This window comes from Notolabrus celidotus, chromosome 18 (assembly GCF_009762535.1).
Source record: "Notolabrus celidotus isolate fNotCel1 chromosome 18, fNotCel1.pri, whole genome shotgun sequence".
NCBI lineage: Eukaryota > Metazoa > Chordata > Actinopteri > Labriformes > Labridae > Notolabrus > Notolabrus celidotus.
This window is the reverse complement of record NC_048289.1, coordinates 31017979-31037975: the sequence shown is the minus strand read 5'-3', so window position 1 is coordinate 31037975 and position 19997 is coordinate 31017979. Positions and strand designations below refer to the sequence as shown.

Here is a 19997-nt window from a genome sequence, read left to right as displayed (position 1 = left end):
TAAAATCAAAGATTAAGACTTTCTTATTTACCTCTGCCTTCCTATCTTAGATTATTTTAACCCACTTTAAATTAACATTTAATGTAATTTTTAATAGATTTCTAATTTTCCTTTTCTTTTCTGTTTAATTATATTTGTCATTTTAATTATGTTCTTTTATGCCTGTCTGAATGTCTCCAATGCTTTTAATGTTTTAATGTAAAGCACATTGAGTTGCCCTCGTGTATGAATGTGCTATACAAATAAAGCTGCCTTGCCTTGCCTTGCCTTGCCTTGCCTTGCCTTGCCTTGCCTTGCCTTGCCTTGCCTTGCCTTGCCTTGCCTTGCCTTGCCTTGCCTTGCCTTGCCCTGCCTTGCCCTGCCTTGCCCTGCCTTGCCCTGCCTTGCCATGCCTTGCCATGCCTTGCCTTGCCTTGCCTTGCCATGCCTTGCCATGCCTTGCCATGCCTTGCCTTGCCTTGCCTTGCCTTGCCCTGCCTTGCCTTGCCTTGCCTTGCAAACTGCACTTTAAGAAAAGAAAGTCCAGGCGTACTGCTCCGTTACGCTACGATACAGTCTCTCTCCCTCCCCCTCGTTCTCCATGCAGCAGGTCGGCATCGACGCGCTGTCCCCCGGTGCTTCATCATATTATTTATGAATTGATTAATTTCACATTTTAATGTTTTCAGTGTTGTATTGCTGGTAAATGTAAGTTATTCAGCAGTTCGGGCTTTCAGAGCGGATGTCCGACAGTTATTCTATATGGCCGGAATTCTGGAATATCACAGACATTAAAAAAGTCTACCGTAAACTCTGCTGTCCACACCAGAGGCAGTTTTTAATATTTCAATTAAAGGTGACATATCATGCAAAATGGACTTTTTAATGGTTCTCCACCTGAAATATGTGTCCCTGTCTACAAACCCCCTGAAAATGAAAAGAATCCATTCTGCCCCTGTTCTGATTTCTCCACCTTTCTGTAAATGTGTGTGAAACCAGCCGTTTCAGACTTCAGTGTTTTTCATACGTCACAACGCCATCCGGTCTGTAACAGGAAGTCAGAGCTCGGAGCTTGTTCAGCCCATAGACTGTATAAAATACAACTCAACCCCTCCTCCGTTTTTCATTCCCTGCACACATGTGTGCTAACAAGGAGCTTAGGAGGGAGGCATGCTAGTTGTAGGCTGTCTTAATAAACACAAAGGTCGCTTTGACTCCCCACGTCTGCAGATTTGAAGATCTAGTGGATGATTTTTATTTATCATGGATAAGTGCTAGCGCTAGTTAGCATAGCCACATAGCTACATGTTCATAGCTGTAGCTGTAGCTGTGTACCAAGACACACGTCGACATACTGATAAATAAAACAACAAGAAACACTAAATCTGTGACCAATGGTTCAGAAAGGTCCTGCTGCAGGCGCCTCTCCGTCAGGATCAGATTCTGGATCAGATTCAGAGGGTTGAAGTAACGTGATCTCTGAGCAGCCGTGTATATTCAGCCAACATGTAAACATTAGATCAACGTGCTGGACAGCCGAGGAGGCCACACCCACTTCCTGAGGGGGCGTGGTCAGAGAGTAAACAGACTGTTCTGAGGAGGACTGAAGAAGAGGGCTTTTCAGGCAGACCAAAATCTGATTTCAAAGTGTTTTTTTGAGCATAAACTTTAAAGACATGTTTTGGGGACCTCTTAGACCAATAAATGTTGATGAAAAAAGCGTGATATGTCCCCTTTAAAGCTAGGGTTGGTAGTCACGGAAAACTAGCATGAATTTGAATGTAGCATTTCGTAAGGACACCGTCTAACCCCTTCATATCAACAACAGGTGAGAAGCACAGGTCGAGGTTTTGACGTCAGGGTTTCCCATATCTTGAGTTTCTGCCGTGCACGAGGCCTCAGTTGATCTCTGTTCACAAGTTATGAATTCAAGAGCAAGAATCTGACTCCTCCTGACATTTTCCTGGCTCTGATCTGATGAATCCAGATCCAAACCAACATCCTACGCCTCCTCTCGGCCTGTGGTCTCGTTTTCCACCATATTTCACAAAACAGATAACTCAGGAGACGACCTCCTCGCCGACGAACACGAGTGTGAAAACACGACCTCTGAGCAGAACTAAGTGCAGGCTCCACATGACAGCAAAAGGATGGATGTGCGTTAACTTGACGTGGAACTCAGTCAGATGATTGACCTCAAACAAAGTCGGAACAAAAGCTGCTCTGTGAGACGACAATGAGGTGACAGCATCCTTCTTCTTCTGCATGAGTGAAGAAAACTGCCTCACAGCTGTCTCTGAGATCATGAGACGAGAGGCAGCTCGCTCCTCACAGAGAGAGGAGCTCACACGCAGGATGACGTGCACCATGCATTACACTTTAAACACACACACACACACAGGAGACACACAGCCGGGCTGCACTGCAGGCTCAGCTCTGTGTGGAACATGCAGTCAGTCATGAGAGGCAGGTGTTGGCACGCTTCATGCCGTGGTTTATGGTGCAGGAGGCCACACATGCAAATCTAACACGACGTGAAGCTCGCTGCAGCTCGTACTGTGACATGTCTGAACTCAAAGCTCTGAAACCTGCAGCAGCTGAAAGGACTGAACACAAGAGAGAAGAGAGAGAGAGAGAGAGAGAGAGAGAGAGGAGGTGGTGGGGGGTCGGAGGGTTGCAGGATTATGTAATCTATGAGGCTGGCAGGAGGAAGCATGCGCCCTGTTTCTATCACGAGCAATGATGGGAAACATACTCAGATTCTGCAACACCAGAAATCCAGCTGACCCAGAAATCAACGACAGAAAGTCATCAGGAGGAAGTTTGATAAACGGGTTTTGGAAACTTTGGATTGACTTCTGCTGCAAACACGTACATTTAGAGACAATCATTCACCTACAATGGAAGACTCAACAACTGTTAATTCCAGCTCTAAGCGAGACAAACACATTTAAGCATGCTGAATTATTACTTTACATAATACAGAGCTGCAGGAAGTAGTCATGTCCCAATCCAGATCAGGGTTCAGCAGTTTGAGCTGTTCCCCTCACCTCTCAAATGTTGTACACGTGGCATGTTTTGCACCAGAATGCAAATGTTTGAATCACTTAGCATTAGCAACATGTAGCTAAAATGTAAGCAGTGTGGAAATATTTGAAATTAGAGAGTGAAAGCAGTAACAGCTTGCAGTATATAGGCGTTTTTCATCAGCAGAAACTTTACCTCTGAAGTACATGCGTTTCAACAGGAGGAACCAGGGTCTAAATTTAGTTCCGGGGTAGTTAATAGTAGTACTTTTCAAAGGTCCTGGGACTTTCAGCTGAACGTGTCAGTGTTTGTGGAGTTTACACAGCTGTTGAAACACAGAGGGAGTTCCTACAGGACTCCCTAAAAAGTCCATCAGACGCCTGCAGCTCATACAGAATGCTGTTGCTCGAGTCCTAACAAGGACCAAAAAAGCAGACCACATCACTCCAGTTCTTAGATCCCTACACTGGCTTCCTGTCTGTCAGAGAATAGACTTTAAAATCCTGCTGATGGTTTATAAAGCACTGAACGGTTTGGGCTGATCTGCTACTACTTAATGAACCACCTGGACCTCTGAGGTCATCAGGTACTGGTCTGTTTCCAGTCCCTAGAGTCAGAAGGAAACATGGTGAAGCAGCGTTTAGTCATTATGCTCCACATATCTGGAACACACTCCCTGAAAGCTGCAGGTCTGCTCCAACTCTCACCTCTTTAAAATCAAAGACTGAGATCAGGGTTCAGCAGTTTGAGCTGTTCCCCTCACCTCTCAAATGTCGTGGACGTGGCATGTTTTGCACCAGAATGCAAACGTTTGAATCACTTAGCATTAGCAACATGTAGCTAAACTGTAAGCAGTGTGGAAATATTTGAAATTAGAGAGTGAAAGCAGTAACAGCTTGCAGTATATAGGCTTTTTTCATCAGCAGAAACTTTACCTCTGAAGTACATGCAGGAGGAACCAGGGTCTAAATTTAGTTCCAGGGTAGTTAATAGTAGTACTTTTCAAAGGTCCTGGGACTTTCGGCTGAACATGTCAGTGTTTGTGGAGTTTACACAGCTGTTGAAACACAGAGGGAGTTCCTGGGAATGCAAACTAGTTTAGTTTTTATTAAGATTTCAAAATAATATTTAATATAATTTTGTTCTCTATACGTCACTGGCCTGATATGCACAATCTACCCGGGACTTCAACGCAGACAACAATGGGGGCACAGGAACCTTTTAGTTCAGGGTAAAGTAGTTCTGGGGGCTAAAATACCCCAGAACTCTTGGTGGAAATGCACCTTATGCGATTCAATCCTCTTGCACGCTGCACTCAAGACTACTAATTTGATACGTTGTCTAAAAATGAAACATGCAAAGGAATACGGTGCGTTTACTGAAGCGACTGCGCTGGAGCAACGAACTCCAGACTTTAAAAAGGACCATTAAATATCTTTGAGAGAGCGAAAGGCAAAGAGATAGAACACCATAGACCAGGGGTTCCTAAAGTGTGGGTCGGGACCCTCTGGAGGGTCGGCAGAAACTAGTGGGGGGTCGCGAGATGTCTTCCAGAATTATTATGTTTTTGTAAAGTAATCTAAAAATGGCATATTTGACCACTTCAAGGGACAGTGGGGGTCTCCTGTCATTGGCACCCTTCCATAAACCATAGATTGTATAAATATGGACGTAGTCTCCGTGACATCACCCATCTGTTTCTGAGGCGCTGTTTTGAGGCCAATTGTCGGCGGCGGCCATATTGCTGCTATTGAGCGATTGTGATGTAAAGAGGCGGGGTTTGAGCCTCCTAGCCAACAGCTGCAGTGTCCACCTGTCAATCAAGTCAGCTGTGCCTCTCATTGGAAGACTCATAATCTAAATATCTTCAAAATTGCTGCGTTAGATAAAAATTCACCCCCGTACAGAGTGTGCCGATCGAGAAATGAGCTATCCAGACTACACTCGTCTTTTGAACCAGACTGTGAACATGTTTATTTCTGCTGTAAAGATCGTCTTCTTTGAATGGGTGTGTATGTGGTTTCTGGTCCTTCTGGAGCATGCACGCTGCAGACTGAAAGGTTACACCCCAATTTCAAAGATTTTAAAGCTGATCAATATGCAAAAATAATCTTTAATATGCTCAGATACATGGATGGAGAAAAGTACCAGGATGTTCTGCAGAAAGCTCCCGAATCCACAATCCTCGGCTCCGTGGAAGTCTCATTTTTCAATCACGTGACGGTAAAACAACGACAGACGTCATTAACACTCCAGCTGTGAGTCTAAATCAGTCGTGCCTTCATGCACAAACTCCTGAAACCTGCAGAGAGAGCTGCACATGTGATGCAAACGGACACATTCTGCACCCTGAGTTCTTCCCCCCCAGCACCTCAAACAACCTCCACTTCTCCGGCTCACCCTGCAGGAAGACGACGAGGTGAGTGGATGTGATGTAAAGGAAACTTATCACTGACATGAGGTGGAAGCGATGATGTTATGCAAGCTGTGTTGCACTCGTTCTCTAACGTTCTCTGTCCCTCATTCCTCGAAGCAGCGTCTGCTTTGATATCTCAGAAATACGACAACCACAGCTTCCTTTTTCTACGTCCTGCAGCGTGCAGGGAGCGTGTCACACTGAGGAGGCACAGGTACTAAAAACTAAACTGCATGTGTGTCAAGGCCGACAGAAGAGCTCTCTGTGTTGACCTCGGGTAGATGCATCGCTGCAAGCTGTGAGGCAAACAGTTTTTCAAATATTGCGCCACAGAATCTGAAGAATGCACGGGCACAGGGTCAAAGTTCAAGGCTTGGTGTTGTTAAAGAAACACGTCCACAGCTTCTCTGTAAGCTGCGTCTTTGTTGATCAAACTTGAGACCCTGTGCCGGAGTTAGACGGATCACAGAGAGGAGAGAGAGTCTGAATCACAGAGGAGAAGAAGAAGAGAAAACAAATCCTTGAGTACAGCCAACGTACTTAATTATTTTCCCCCAAGCAGACTTGGTAACATGGAGACGATATAAAAATATCCCGTTTCAGACGTGCTCCAGATTATGTTGCATAACTCGGATGCACAATTCCTTCCTTTCTTCTTGCTGAGCTCAGCAATCGAGCCTGCATACTGTGGTACGCAGCGTGGGCTAATTAAAAGCAGCAGTACATATCATTCCCGGTGATTTGCAGCACATGAGCTCAAGTATGCAGAGAAATGCCAGAGAGAGGCCACAGGAGATTGGTGTCTGTGCTCCCGGCTTCTGCCACACCCGCTGCGAGCATGCATGCAATCGGCGTCACGGTGCAGGCCGGTCACTTTACGAGCAGAGAGAGGAAGAAATGATGCTGACAGGCGGGTTTGCAGAGACAGAAACGGGGACAGAGAGCATGCAGGACGCTTCTCTGTGTGTGTGTGTGTGTGTGTGTGTGTGTGTGTGAGAGGGGGCAGGTGACTGAGCCCCAGATCACAGGGACGTGCTGTGCCTGCTGCTAACCCACACATGCACCCGGCAGGAATTCCAACAATCCCAAGAGTTCCTCAATGGAATTCCACAAAGCCAGAGGAAGACGGATCAATCAGAGACACGGGGGGGAGGTAGCTATCAGCAGCCAGGGACACAAAGAGGACAGGAAAACAGCCACACAGGAGGGAGGGAGAGGGGAGGGGAGGGGAGGGAGGGAGTGCTGGTAGCAGAAAGAGACTTGAAAATAACTCCAGCTGAAGCCTCTCGGATGTTTCCCCCCCCCCTCTCCACCGCTCAGGCAGTCTGTGAGACACTCTACACTTCCAAACATGGCCGCTCCTTTAGGTTACAGCTGTCAGGAGCTGCAAGGGGAATCAAGTTGTCACCACCGGCTCACTCTTCACTTCCTGTGCAGGCGGATCATCGTGAGCGAGACTCGCGGCCTGTCGAGGTATCAGCTTCAGGTCGTTTTGGAGCAGGAACGCAGACCTGAGACCAGCACGGCCTCGGACAGGACTAAGACCTGCACGCTGGAACAAACCGAGGATGAATGATGATGCTGAATCAGCTTGAATCAACGGGTTGTGTGCAATCTAGGAACGTGCATCTGACGTGCATGCAGCAGTTTGTTGTTCAATTCCATTCCTATTTCACATTCAGAAAGAGATGCAGCTCTAAGTCTTAGTTCAAGGCCCGATTTATAAGAGTCAGAATGCAAAGCGTGATTCTGAGAAAGCTCCTGACCCGGCTGCAAAGATCTGTGAAACCTTTTCTCATCACACCTCAATCGATTCCAGTTTTGAAAACAGTGGAATCCCCCTTTAAGACCACAACCCTGCAACTATGAAGAACTGCAGGAGACCGAATGAGTCAGGTTTTTAGGTTGCTTTCAGATTTGCACCTCAGTTCTGTAACTAGTCCTGCACGGCTCCAGACTGTAACGCATGATGTCACGTTAGCAGACCGGCGAAACTCCTCCCCCCCCAAAAAATCTGCTTTACTTTGTGCAACATTTCATCTAAATTTGTCCTCTTTTACAAACATATGTACGTGTTTTCTGACTTTTTAAGAATCAAAAATCTTCATTAGGAGAGAATTCTTGGTTTAATTTTGCAGATCCTCCTCGGCTGCAGTCCAGCTTGTTTGTGTTTTAATGTGACTGTTTTCTTTCTGCACACACACACACCTGACAAACACACACAAGTCCACTCTTTACCAAAACTCTGAGGTGCTAATGAGAGCAGGTGAGGCGTTAGTTAAAAAGTAAAAGGTTTAAAAACTGCTGACTGTGGGATAATGACTGCACTCAGTCGCAGCCGTAAAAATTCAACAGTGAAAAATGAGCTGACAGTGCAGACACTTTCCAAAATCACCATCCCTTAGTGGAGAGGAGTTTCAGCAGAGTAACTTTATTCATAGAGACGACTGAGAGAGAGTCTTAAAGCTATATTTCCCTCTGGAGCTCGAGGAACTGTTACTCCTAAACAACCATCCAGACCGTTAGAGAAAACTGAGATGAGGCAGGGTGGAGTGAAGAGGGAGAAACGACATGCATTATTAATTAGATCTCTATGTGTTATAAAAGTAAACTTGAGACTAATCTTCTTATCTTAACATAATGTTTATTTATTTGACTCTATCTCATTTGATATTATTTTTATCTAATATCTATTAGGTACTTAGCTGATCTTTTTTCTTGATTTCATTGTAATGATTTTATTTTATTAATTTTATTTTAACTATTTTATTTTATTGACCTTATTCTAATTATTTTAGTTTATTGACCTTATTCTAATTATCTTATTTTATTGATTTTATTCTAACTATTTTATTTTATTGATTTTATTTTAACTATTTAATTTTATTGACTTCATTCTAATTATTTTAGTTTATTGACCTTATTCTAATTATCTTATTTTATTGATTTTATTCTAATTATATTATTTTATTGATTTTATTGTAATTATATTATTTTATTGATTTTATTCTAATTATTTTATTTTATTGATTTTATTGTAATTATATTATTTTATTGATTTTATTCTAATTATATTATTTTATTGATTTTATTCTATTTATTTTATTTTATTGATTTTATTCTATTTATTTTATTTTATTGATTTTATTCTAATTATATTATTTTATTGATTTTATTCTAATGCTTTTATTTTATTGATTTTATTCTAATTATTTTATTTTATTGATTTTATTCTAATTATTTTATTTTATTGATTTTATTCCAACTATATTATTTTATTGACTTCATTCTAATTATTTTATTTTATTGATTTTATTCTAATTATATTATTTTATTGATTTTATTCTAATTATATTATTTTATTGATTTTATTCTAATTATTTTATTTTATTGATTTTGTTCTGATTATATTATTTTATTGATTTTATTCAAATTATTTTATTTTATTGATTTTATTCAAATTATTTTATTTTATTGATTTTATTCAAATTATTTTATTTTATTGATTTTATTTTAACTATTTTATTTTATTGATTTTATTTTATTGATTTTATTCTAATTATTTAATTTTATTGATTTTATTGTAATAACTTTATTTATTCTATCTTCTTCAAGTGATATCATTTAATTTATTTTATTGTAATGATTGTATTTTCTTTGTTGACTTTATTCAAATTATTTTATTGATTTTTTGTTTTAAGGATTTTATTGTATTGATTTTATTATAATGATTTTAGAGTAATAACTTTATTTATTCTATCTTATTCAAGTGATATTATTTATTTTATTAAATTATTTTATTTTTATTTTAAGTATTTTATAAAACTTTCCTCTGTCTTGTTTGTATTTTATCTCTGTTTTCTGTCTCTGTTCTTTAATGAAGCACTTTGGGCTGCATGCTCAATGTATGAAAGGTGTATATAAATAAAAATGAGTTGAGTAAATTAGACTAAATGAACGTGTCCTCGTATCTGCATTAACTTTCTTACACTCAGAGGCGGTGCTACATCGCCCTTCCTTCCCCACCGTCACCTCATTTCAGCGCTGAATACTGGAAACCTGCTGCTCTCACCACCGTGAGGTAACTCTCAGCTGATCTGGATCCATGAGTCACTTCAACTTTTTAGCTTTACTGGAAGAAATTAAGTCACGTTATAATCCATGCATGCATTGCACACCTCTGTTGTGAAAGAATGTGTGATGAAGCAAACAGGAATTGAAAATGTCCCGAACACTGAGTCTAATTCTTGCAGTCAGAAGTTTCTGTCGTCTGATGCTTTCTCATTAAACCCCGTCCACAAAGAGAAGTGGAGATCATCCGAACAATACTCTGAACAACTCCTCTGTTATTGCAGCAAAAAAAAAAAAGCCACTACATGCCTGGAGCCGGTCCAACAATCGGCCAGTCGAAACAGCAAATTTAGTATCTGTGCAGCTGAAAACGCAGCCCTGCATTTGCATGACAAACGGGACATTTGTGCAGGGGCGCGAGGGTCGGGCGAGGCAGAGGGGGGACACGAGCTGGGAGGGTCCGCTGTAACACTGCGACCAGCCAGAGCTGCACACTACAGCACTCAGGACTGAGCCCTGAACACTGAACACAGCCCTGAACACAGAGCCCTGAACACTGAACACAGCACAGAGCACTGAACACTGAACACAGCCCTGAACACAGAGCCCTGAACACAGCACAGAGCCCTGAACACTGAACACAGCACACAATGGTGAAAACTGTACAAGCAGCAGTGTGCACAAGGAGGAGCCTTCACATACCTCTGTGAATTGTTATGAAAATAAAAAGGAAGAAGCACGGTGAGTAACTTAGCTCAGTCTGGAGTCATTTCAATAAAACTCAAGGACGTGGTGCTTTTATAAGTTTCCCTCAGTTGTAAGTTTAACACTGACGTTGTGCAGTCTGTGTCAGGCTGCCTGTTATTCAGAGAGAATAAAAAAAACATCCTAAACAGCCATGAAAGAATGTTTTTCTTCATATTTGGCCACATTTTGCAACAATAATTCAAAATATTTCCACTTTCAGACGACTTAAACCAAAGTTCCTGTAAAGCTGCATGGATTTAAAAACATTTAAAGTTATTTTTTGAATAAAAAGTTGTGTGCAGTTTATCTTTCACCAGCATATGTTGATTTTTTAAACACTTTGGAGCAGTACAAGCTCAAAGCACACCATGTGGAGATGTTTGCACTAAATGTTGCACCTAGACGATTTATTTCTGTCCATGCATGAAGAGTTTCGGGTCTCTTCTCTCTCTGTTTTGGTCCCCTCCAACTCTCCTGTGAATAATATCTGGCTGCTCATGCTAAAAGCTTCACTTCAGTGTGCATTCACTGTCCTGAACAAGTTGTGTATCGTGTGATAAAGGATGAAAAACCGAGGCTATGCTGAGATGTTTGCACTTAATGTTGCACACAGCCCATTTATTTCTGTCCATGCATCAAGAGTTTCAGGTCTCTTCTCTCTCTGTTTTGGTCTCCTCCAGCTCCAATGAATAATATCTGGCTGCTCATGCTAAAAGCTTCCCTTCAGTTTGCATCCGTTGTCCTGAACTGGTCGTGTATAGCTTGATAAAGGATGACAAAACTGAGGCTACGTCCAGTTTCCTGTCATAGAAAGGCATAAAAGGGGAAACGAGTGGAGCACACCACGCTGAGATGTTTGCACTAAATGTTGCACCTAGACGATTTATTTCTGTCCATGCACGAAGAGTTTCGGGTCTCTTCTCTCTCTGTTTTGGTCCCCTCCAGCTCCAATTAATAATATCTGGCTGCTCATGCTAAAAGCTTCACTTCAGTTTGCATCCACTGTCCTGAACAAGTTGTGTATAGCTTGATAAAGGACGACAAAACCGAGGCTATGCTGAGATGTTTGCGCTAAATGTTGCACCTAGCCGATTTATTTCCATGCACCAAGAGTTTTAATAACGGGTCTCTTCACACTCTGTTTTTGGTCTCCTCCAGCTCTCTTGTGAATAATAGTTAGCTGCTCGTGCTAAAAGCTTCACTTCAGTTTGCTTCTGAACTGTTCGTGTATAGCTTGATAAAGGATGATAAAACCGGGGCTACGTCCAGTTTCTTGACATAGTAGAGGTAGCGTATAGTTTGACATGAGGACGACAAAATCAAAACGTTTGAACACGCTGAAATGCAGAGTCACCGGATTAGATGCACCCCATGTACAGAGGCTACGTCCAGTTTCTCTTCATCAAAAGGCATAAAAGGGGAAAGAAGGAAGTGTCTGACACACAGAATAAAACCACGCTGAGATGTTTGAGATGTTGTATAGCTTGATAAAGGATGACAAAACAGAGGCTACGTCCAGTTTCTTGACATCCATCCATCCATTATCTTGACCGCTTATCCCATTAGGGATCACGGGGGATTGGACCCTATCCCAGCTGGCTTCGGGCGGAAGGCAGGGTACACCCTGGACAGGTCCCCAACCTATCACAGGGCTAACACAGAGAGACAGGCAACCATTCACGCACACACTCACACCTACAGGCAACTTAGAGTGATCAATTAACCCGGTGAGCATGTTATTTTGGACTGTGGGAGGAAGCTGGAGTACCCGGAGAGAACCCATGCATGCACGGGGAGAACATGCAAACTCCACACAGAAAGGCACCTGCCAGACCGGGGACTCGAACCAAGAACCTTCTAGCTGTGAGGCAACAGTGCTATCCTCTGCACCACCATGCAGCCTGTTTCTTGACATAAAATGCATAAAGGGGGAAACGAGGGGAGCACACCACGTCATGATGTCTGCGCTAAATGTTGCGTTTATTTCTGTCCATGCACCAAGAGTTTTAATAAAGGGTCTCTTCACTCTCTGTTTTGGTCTCCTCCAGCTCTCCTGTGAACAATATCCGGCTGCTCGTGCTAAAAGCTTCACTTCAGTTTGCTGCAGTTGTCCTGAAGAGGTCGTGTATAGTTTGATAAAGGATGACAAAACCAAAGCGTTTCAACATGTGTGCACAAGATTAATCAAGTGGTTGAATCTTGCGCCCCATGTACAGAAGCTCCGCCCAGTTTCCTGTCATAAAAAGGCACAAAAGCACAAAAGTAAACTACAAAAACTAACTGAAATGCTAAATAATAAAGGCCCTGTCCTGTCCACCAGCATGCATTTGTAAAATGCAGCGTCACACTAACCTCAGTGCTGCTGTCTGATCTGTAAGTCTGCTGCACTGATGTTCTCTGTCTCCATGTTAAATCACAGAAACAAGACAGCAGTGCATTAAAGATAACACTGTAGCATTAAAGAGTAAAACGATACAGATAATCCTTCATTAAAGTCCGTCTGTTTGAAGGGAAGTCAGCGAGTCACTCCCTGAGGCTGCAGATCGGACGAGCAGAGTACTTCCTCACTGTGATCTGGGATAACACAACAGCTCCCAGGACTCACGGCTGCAGCCCTTTGGTTGAACATTTGTTTAAAGCTGCAGCTAATAAAACTTTATGCGTTGTTTGTTTTGCTGAAATGAAACATTAGCAGCACAGATATCTCTCAGGTGAACACAACAACCGTCAGAAAGGTGCATGCAACAGTCCCAAAGAGGAGATATGAAGCACAACAACACAAGGTCTTGCAGAACGTCACCTCTGAGGAGGTTTGCAGAATGCATGTGATTTTTAAACAGAGCTGCAACATGCTGAAGTTTGCTTTTCTTCATTTAAAAAAGATATAAACTGTGCAAATATCTGTCACATGCTCCTAAAGGCCGAAGGGAAGCCATGTTTTGTTCAGCCAACAGAGAAAAACATGAAAACAGAGAATGCGAAATCACAAAAACAGCAAAAAGAATCTCCTTTAATCAGCTTCTCTTTGCAGCTTTAACATCTTAGAATAAATGCACTCGGCCTTCAGGTGACTAACATCAGAATTTAGTGCTGCAGCGCCATTTTGTTTTATTTGTTCTACTTCAAAAAGTCAACACAAACACTCCAACCAATGACTAATCTAGGGAATCAATTAATCGACAGAGCGGTGGATCTGTGCGTGGGTTATTTCCTGCACCGTACTACATCAATGAATGACACCAGAAACCTACTTCTGCTCTCAGGAAAGTCCCAAATCGACTCATTCATCCACAAAGTAAAAAAAAACAAGAAATGTCTGTGCATTATTCATCAGAAGATGAAGCGGCTGCAACAAGACGAAGGTTCCTGTGTGTGTAGGAGGACGATTGACTGAAGCAGAGGAACAGTGCGAGGCTCTGACCATCAGGGGCTCTCTCTCTCTCTCTCTCGCTTCTACCTGCTCCTGTCCTGCACGGCCTCTTCCTGACCGTGTGTGTGTGTGTTCTGCATGTTGTGCAATACACCAGCCCCTCTTTGGACTTCTTGGAAAACAGGGCACAGGGAGGAAAGAGGCCCGAGTTGCCTTCACTGCCTTCACTGCAGCTGTTTTTTTTTTCCTCGCTGCATGATGCATTCAATGATGAAGTTGCAGAGCTGTCAGGGCTGCAGGGACGCCGCCGCTGCACGGCTCGTGTTGTTGCTAAAAGTTGGGGTCAAAGTGTGGCGTGCGTGCTGAGGGGGAGAAGCTGAACATCATTGGACACACACACACACACACCCACCCACCCAATGGTTTCACACTTCTCCAGTTGCTTGGACAGAAGCAGCAGCTGAGCAGACAGAATGGGACTTATTGCTAGGAGACTTGTTTTGTAGCAGCCTGAACAAGCCCCTGTTCCTGAACACACCACCACCACTTATGTGCTCACAACTAATTCTATTATTAGATTTTTTTTCCATTTTCTCCCTCATAAGCAGAAAATCTGCACCCAATAAACACTCCAACTGGACTCTGACAGCTGCAGGTTGTCTCGTCAACCTCCTGCACCTAGCCACGCATGTTTTGTAGCACTACATATGGGGTTACGTTTGTGCCAAAAATATGTCGTCATGCTCACTGTCTCTGTCTACTGAACATGTGAGAAGACATTTGTCTATGTCCATGGAACGTTGAACTGTCCTTGTGTCATTTGACAAAGTGTCATTATGATGTGTGTTATGGTTTGTTGTCTTGATGTGTAGTTTGGAAATGTCTAACAACGTCTTTACGTCGTCACTATGTGTTGTTACTACGTGTCGTCTTGATGTGTTATTGCTGTGCGTTGTTGCTATGTGTTGTTGCTATTGGTGGTCTTGATGTGTAGTTACTATGGCTGTTTTGGAAACGTCCTGCTACATACTACTTACTCATGTAGTAAGCAGTAGGTATTGCCTTCTACATACTGCGTTTGAATTTAGTATGCAGTACCGCTGCTCTGTTGGATCTGTGTTTCAGTATTCTGGGTCAGAGGTCACTGGATTTCCGCTTTTGAAAAGCGGAAGTAAACAACGCCGAAGCCGATAGAGAAACTGCTTCTTTAGCATCACTTATGATTTAAAAAGATAGGAAGTGGTTTATATGTAATTCAATAACTTTCACAGCACCCAAAAACTGAGTTCCTCCTGTCAAAAAAGAAGGAAAAAGAAAAAAACGAGCGCTGTGCATTCTGGGAAACAGTACGTGAGGCAGACTGGTCCGATGCATGCTGTGAAATTTTCTCTAATCAGTAGACATCCGGGGAGTTTTGTCGTACTGCAGATTTTGCTCTTGTTCACATACTACAAACTGAATTTGGGCCAAATCAGTACGAACTGCTAGTATAGTAGGCGGTTTCAGAAACAGCCTATGTGTCTCTCACAACGTTGTTGCTATGCATCGTTACTATGTGTCTATGACAACGTCGTTGCTATGCGTCGTTACTATGTGTCTTTAACAACATCGTCTTGATGTGTAGTTACTATGTGTCTATGACAACGTTGTTACTATGTGTTGTTGCTATTGGTCGTCTTGGTGTGTAGTTACTATGTGTCTATGACAACGTTGTTACTAAGTGTTGTTGCTATTGGTCGTCTTGATGTGTAGTTACTATGTGTCTATGACAACGTTGTTACTATGTGTTGTTGCTATTGGTCGTCTTGATGCGTCGTTACTATGTGTCGTTTGACAACGTCGTCTTGGTGTGTAGTTACTATGTGTCTATGACACCGCGTTGCTATGCGTCGTTACTATGTGTCGTTTGACAACGTCGTCTTGGTGTGTAGTTACTATGTGTCTATGACAACGTCGTTACTATGTGCTGTTGCTATTGGTTGTCTTGATGTGTAGTTACTATGTGTCTATGACAACGTTGTTGCTATGCGTCGTTACTATGTGTCGTTTGACAACATCGTTGGATCAGAATTAATTTAAATGTTACAATACAATAACGTAGTAAAATAATAAAACCCCTACGTTGTCAAACGACACATCATGACGACACGATGTAATGACAAAGTCAAATGACACAAGGACAGTTCAACGTTCCATGGACATAGACAAACGTCTTCTCACATGTTCAGTAGACAGAGACAGTGTGCATGACCAGTGGCAGAGCCAGGGGGTGACCAGGGGTGGCCATGGACAGCTCTGAAAACTGATTGGCCCCCCCAGTGGCCACCCTGCGATTCTTAAACATGGTTGGCCGTTTGCCATTTCAGAGGCATTACTTATATTGAAATCAGTTATTGTGTTGTTGTGTTTCAACAAGCTGCAGAGAAAGGAGTTTCTGTGGATCTGATTATTATTTTTGTTGATGCTTTGATTTTGGGCAATCACCTTCATTTTGAGTCCTTTAAGAGTTCAGCAGATTTAAATGTTGACACTGTCGAGTTACATTTTTAATCTTAAAGCTCCTGTGAGGAACTTTCTGTTTGTGTTGACTTTGGCGCCCCCCTGTGGACTGAGGGATCTTGCTTATTTTGTCCTGTACATGAGTGAATTGTGTTATCTCCTCCCGCTTTCGACTAACAGTCAACTATTTCATTCATTAAGAGTATTTGCTGCAGAAATAGGGTTTTTCATTCCCCTCACAGCGATTTCAGGCTTAAAAATAACAAAACAGAAATGATCAATTCCTTTTCGAACAATCTTGTTTGCTTTTCTAGGTCATAAAAAGCCATCACTGTTAATTTCAGTCCATTTCATGACCACTTAAAAACTCCTCACAGGAGCTTTAACATTAGAAATCTACAAATTTGTAACATTTGTTAAATTATTTTATAAAAAGAAGTTAAAGTAGATGTGATTATTGGAGGTAACCCTCCTAGGTTTGGGGTGAGCCCCTAATGTTTTCCACACCTGGCCACCCCTTGACAGTCAGTGCCCCAGTTTGGCCCCCCAGGTCAAAGCTGTCTGGCTCCGCCACTGCGCATGACGACATATTTTTGGCACAAACGGACCCCCATACTACATGGCTTTCATTATTTACCTTGAGCCCTGTGCAGGAGTCGTGCACTCCCTCGTGCACACTTTATTGTAAAGAGTTGCAGTGTCCTTGTCTGTCTCGTGACTGTTTAAAGGCGCCCTGTGCTCCACATCCCTGCCACAGTGCCGCTAATAGCGTCAGTCTGAGTGAGGACAGACTGCATCGTCTTACCAGGAACTGTGCAAAGGGGAAGATCTTAAACAGGAAATGCAAACTGACCCTTCTAACGCCTGTAACTTTAAAATGCACGGGCCGTGCTCGAGCTGCAGGGGTGCATGTTGCAGCGCGTGCAGCACTGATTGCATGTCGCTAGTTGTGCACGGATCGGTGTGATATTCTTACCTCCCTTTGGCTGAGACATTTCCCCTTTGCTTTGATGAGGGGGAGGGGAAGCACAAAAGACTTTGCCTTCTCTCTCACTCCCTCCCTCCATCGCCCTCGCAGCACTGGAAGCTTCAGCGGCTTGCTTTTGCAACAAAGATGCAGAAACAGAAGCCAAAGATCTTCATGCACTTGGAGCCTTTTTGCGTCCGGAGCGCGCGTGTCCGTGCACGGAGCGCCGGTGTGGATGCACGTGCCCGGCAGGCGTCTGGAAATCAGGTAATTCTGCAAATGACTGCAAAGAATCCTCCGCAGCACTTACATGATGGGCCAAGGCTGGCAGCTGAAAGCTCCTAACTTGGATCAGTGTGAGCCCCTGCGAGAGAACGCTCTTCCTGCTTGGAGCGCGGGGGATGCTGGGAAATGTAGTCCTGTGCAGTGCAGGAGTGCAGTGATGAAACTAAATGGATTTGCATGTCAGTGTTGGTTTCTGTTTGAACGAGGTCTGTGTTTGTGCAGATGTAGAGTGTGTTTGTCTGTGCTGATTCTCTTTAGTTAACATTTATTAAGTTATTTTAAGGAAATATTTATCAAGTTATTTTAAGGAAATATTTATTAAGTTAATTTTAAGGAAATATTTATTAAGTTATTTTAAAGAAATATTTATTCAGTTATTTTTAAGGAATTGTTTATTAAGTTATTTTAAGGAAATATTTATTAAGTTAATTTTAAGGAATTGTTTAAGTTATTTTAAGGAAATATTTATTAAGTTAATTTTAAGGAAATATTTATTAAGTTATTTTTAAGGAAATATTTATTAAGTTATTTTTAAGGAATTGTTTATTAAGTTATTTTAAGGAAATATTTATTAAGTTATTTTTAAGGAATTGTTTATTAAGTTATTTTAAGGAAATATTTATTAAGTTATTTTTAAGGAATTGTTTATTAAGTTATTTTAAGGAAATATTTATTAAGTTATTTTTAAGGAATTGTTTATCAAGTTATTTTAAGGAAATATTTATTAAGTTAATTTTAAGGAATTGTTTATTAAGTTATTTTAAGGAAATATTTATTAAGTTATTTTTAAGGAAATATTTATCAAGTTATTTTAAGGAAATATTTATTAAGTTATTTTTAAGGAATTGTTTATTAAGTTATTTTAAGGAAATATTTATTAAGTTATTTTTAAGGAAATATGCACCTTAATAATAAACCTTAATATAATTTGCACTATTATCTATTTACATTGGGGTTTTTTTAAACACTGCACTACCTGCACTGTGTACATAGGCTGTTTTTTTATAGCTGTATTTTATTATATTTTATTGTATTTAATATTTACATTTTTGATATTTAAGAGCTGGAAGAGAGAAACAGCATCTTGTTTTTCCTGTATGTCTCGTATATAAAGTGAAAATTGACAATAAAAACCTTTAAACCTTGAAATAATGTCAGTGACGTTTTGCTGCACATGGCAGCTGTAGTTACTGAAAAGTATTTCATAAAATACACAATCAACTCATAAAACACTGCATTTATATAAATAAGTCAATAAAGGTTGCATAGTTTTAAAGTTGTTTATTATATTTTAAATAAATGGTAATATTTTAATAGTTTTATATTACAACCAATCATTTAATTAATTTTTTCATTTATATATTTAATGAATAAACATGAAACAGAAATGGATTTAGAAGAGACTAATGCACACTAATTGCAATAAATGTATATAAATAAACAAACAAAGGGGGATATTTAAGAAAAAGTAAATAAAACATAAATAGTTTAGACAATAAAGAATAAGTCTAATTTTCAAAAGCTAACTCAGACCTAAATAAAAATAAAAAGTAAAGCTGTTTGAAAAGACTGGAAAGCCTTCTGAAGCTCTTACACTGCTTCTTTTTTGGGATGTAGATGAAAGTGTCATCAACATAGAGACGTATTTTTACTTTGGTGTCCTTACCCAAGTCATTAAAAACACAGAGAACAGAATGGGTCCCATAATAGAGCCCTGGGGGACACCACAAGTTATCATTAGAAAGTCAGATAAGCAACACAACTCTCATAATTCAGGTCATGATAGTTTAAAATTCTCCTGCTCGTCCTGCTAATACTTACAGACATTAAGTTTAAATAAAATGTCCTTTTACAGTGGTTTTTTTTTTTTCAATATTATCATTTTAAAACAACATCTGTTAAATTAATTTAACTTCTTTTACATAAAATAAATAAATGAGACTTTCCTTCGGTGAGAAATCTGAATATTGTCGGTGCTGAAACAAATGACACGACTTAAAGGAATTTAATAAAAAGTTTAATTTGAAGGTAACACAGAAAAACAATGACAGTGAATCTAACAACAACAAACACATGAGTGAACTACCAACAAGGTGACATCTACTGTTCAGGCTTATTGTAGCGGTTCTGTGAATATATGATGAGTAAATAAAAGTATGAAGTCATGTGGCTTCTGAAAACTGATCCCCCGTGAGCAGGTTTAACATCGGAGTTGCGTATTTACATTTTCTGAAAAGCATTTGAAGCATGTTGAAACTTTTCAGCCCAGTTGTCCACATTTAGAATCTCGACCTCCAGATGAAGTTTGACCTGCAAATCATCTCATCGTTCCTGGCTTGGTGGTGAATGAAAGCTGTGACCTGGTAATTGTAGCTGAGGTTTAATAGCACCAGTTTAATAAGAAATAATGAAAGAAAGACAGAAATAAAAGCTTCAGGAGGAGTAAAAGTATTTTAGAATTCCAAAAGTCCAAAACAAAGTAGTTTGTTCATACACTCAGCTCTGAGGCGAGTGATTCCTGCTGAAATGCACCTTTAAACCATCTTATGCATGGATCATTGTATTTAAAATAACACGTGTTAAATGCAGAAATGTGTGGGTGCTTTAGTTTTGATCAAACTTCTTCACACAGATTA

General features: G+C 40.9%; 1 protein-coding gene across 1 annotated transcript in view; it reads right to left on the bottom strand.

Annotated features, from left to right (window-relative positions):
* map2k6 (mitogen-activated protein kinase kinase 6) overlaps positions 1-17431 on the bottom strand; it is a 50178-nt gene extending 32747 nt beyond the window's left edge. The window contains exon 1 of the mRNA XM_034707368.1: positions 17086-17431. Coding sequence (XP_034563259.1) covers positions 17086-17176 — 91 coding nt within the window. The 5' untranslated portion in view covers positions 17177-17431. The remainder of the gene's footprint in view (positions 1-17085) is intronic.
* Positions 17432-19997: the final 2566 nt, after the last annotated feature.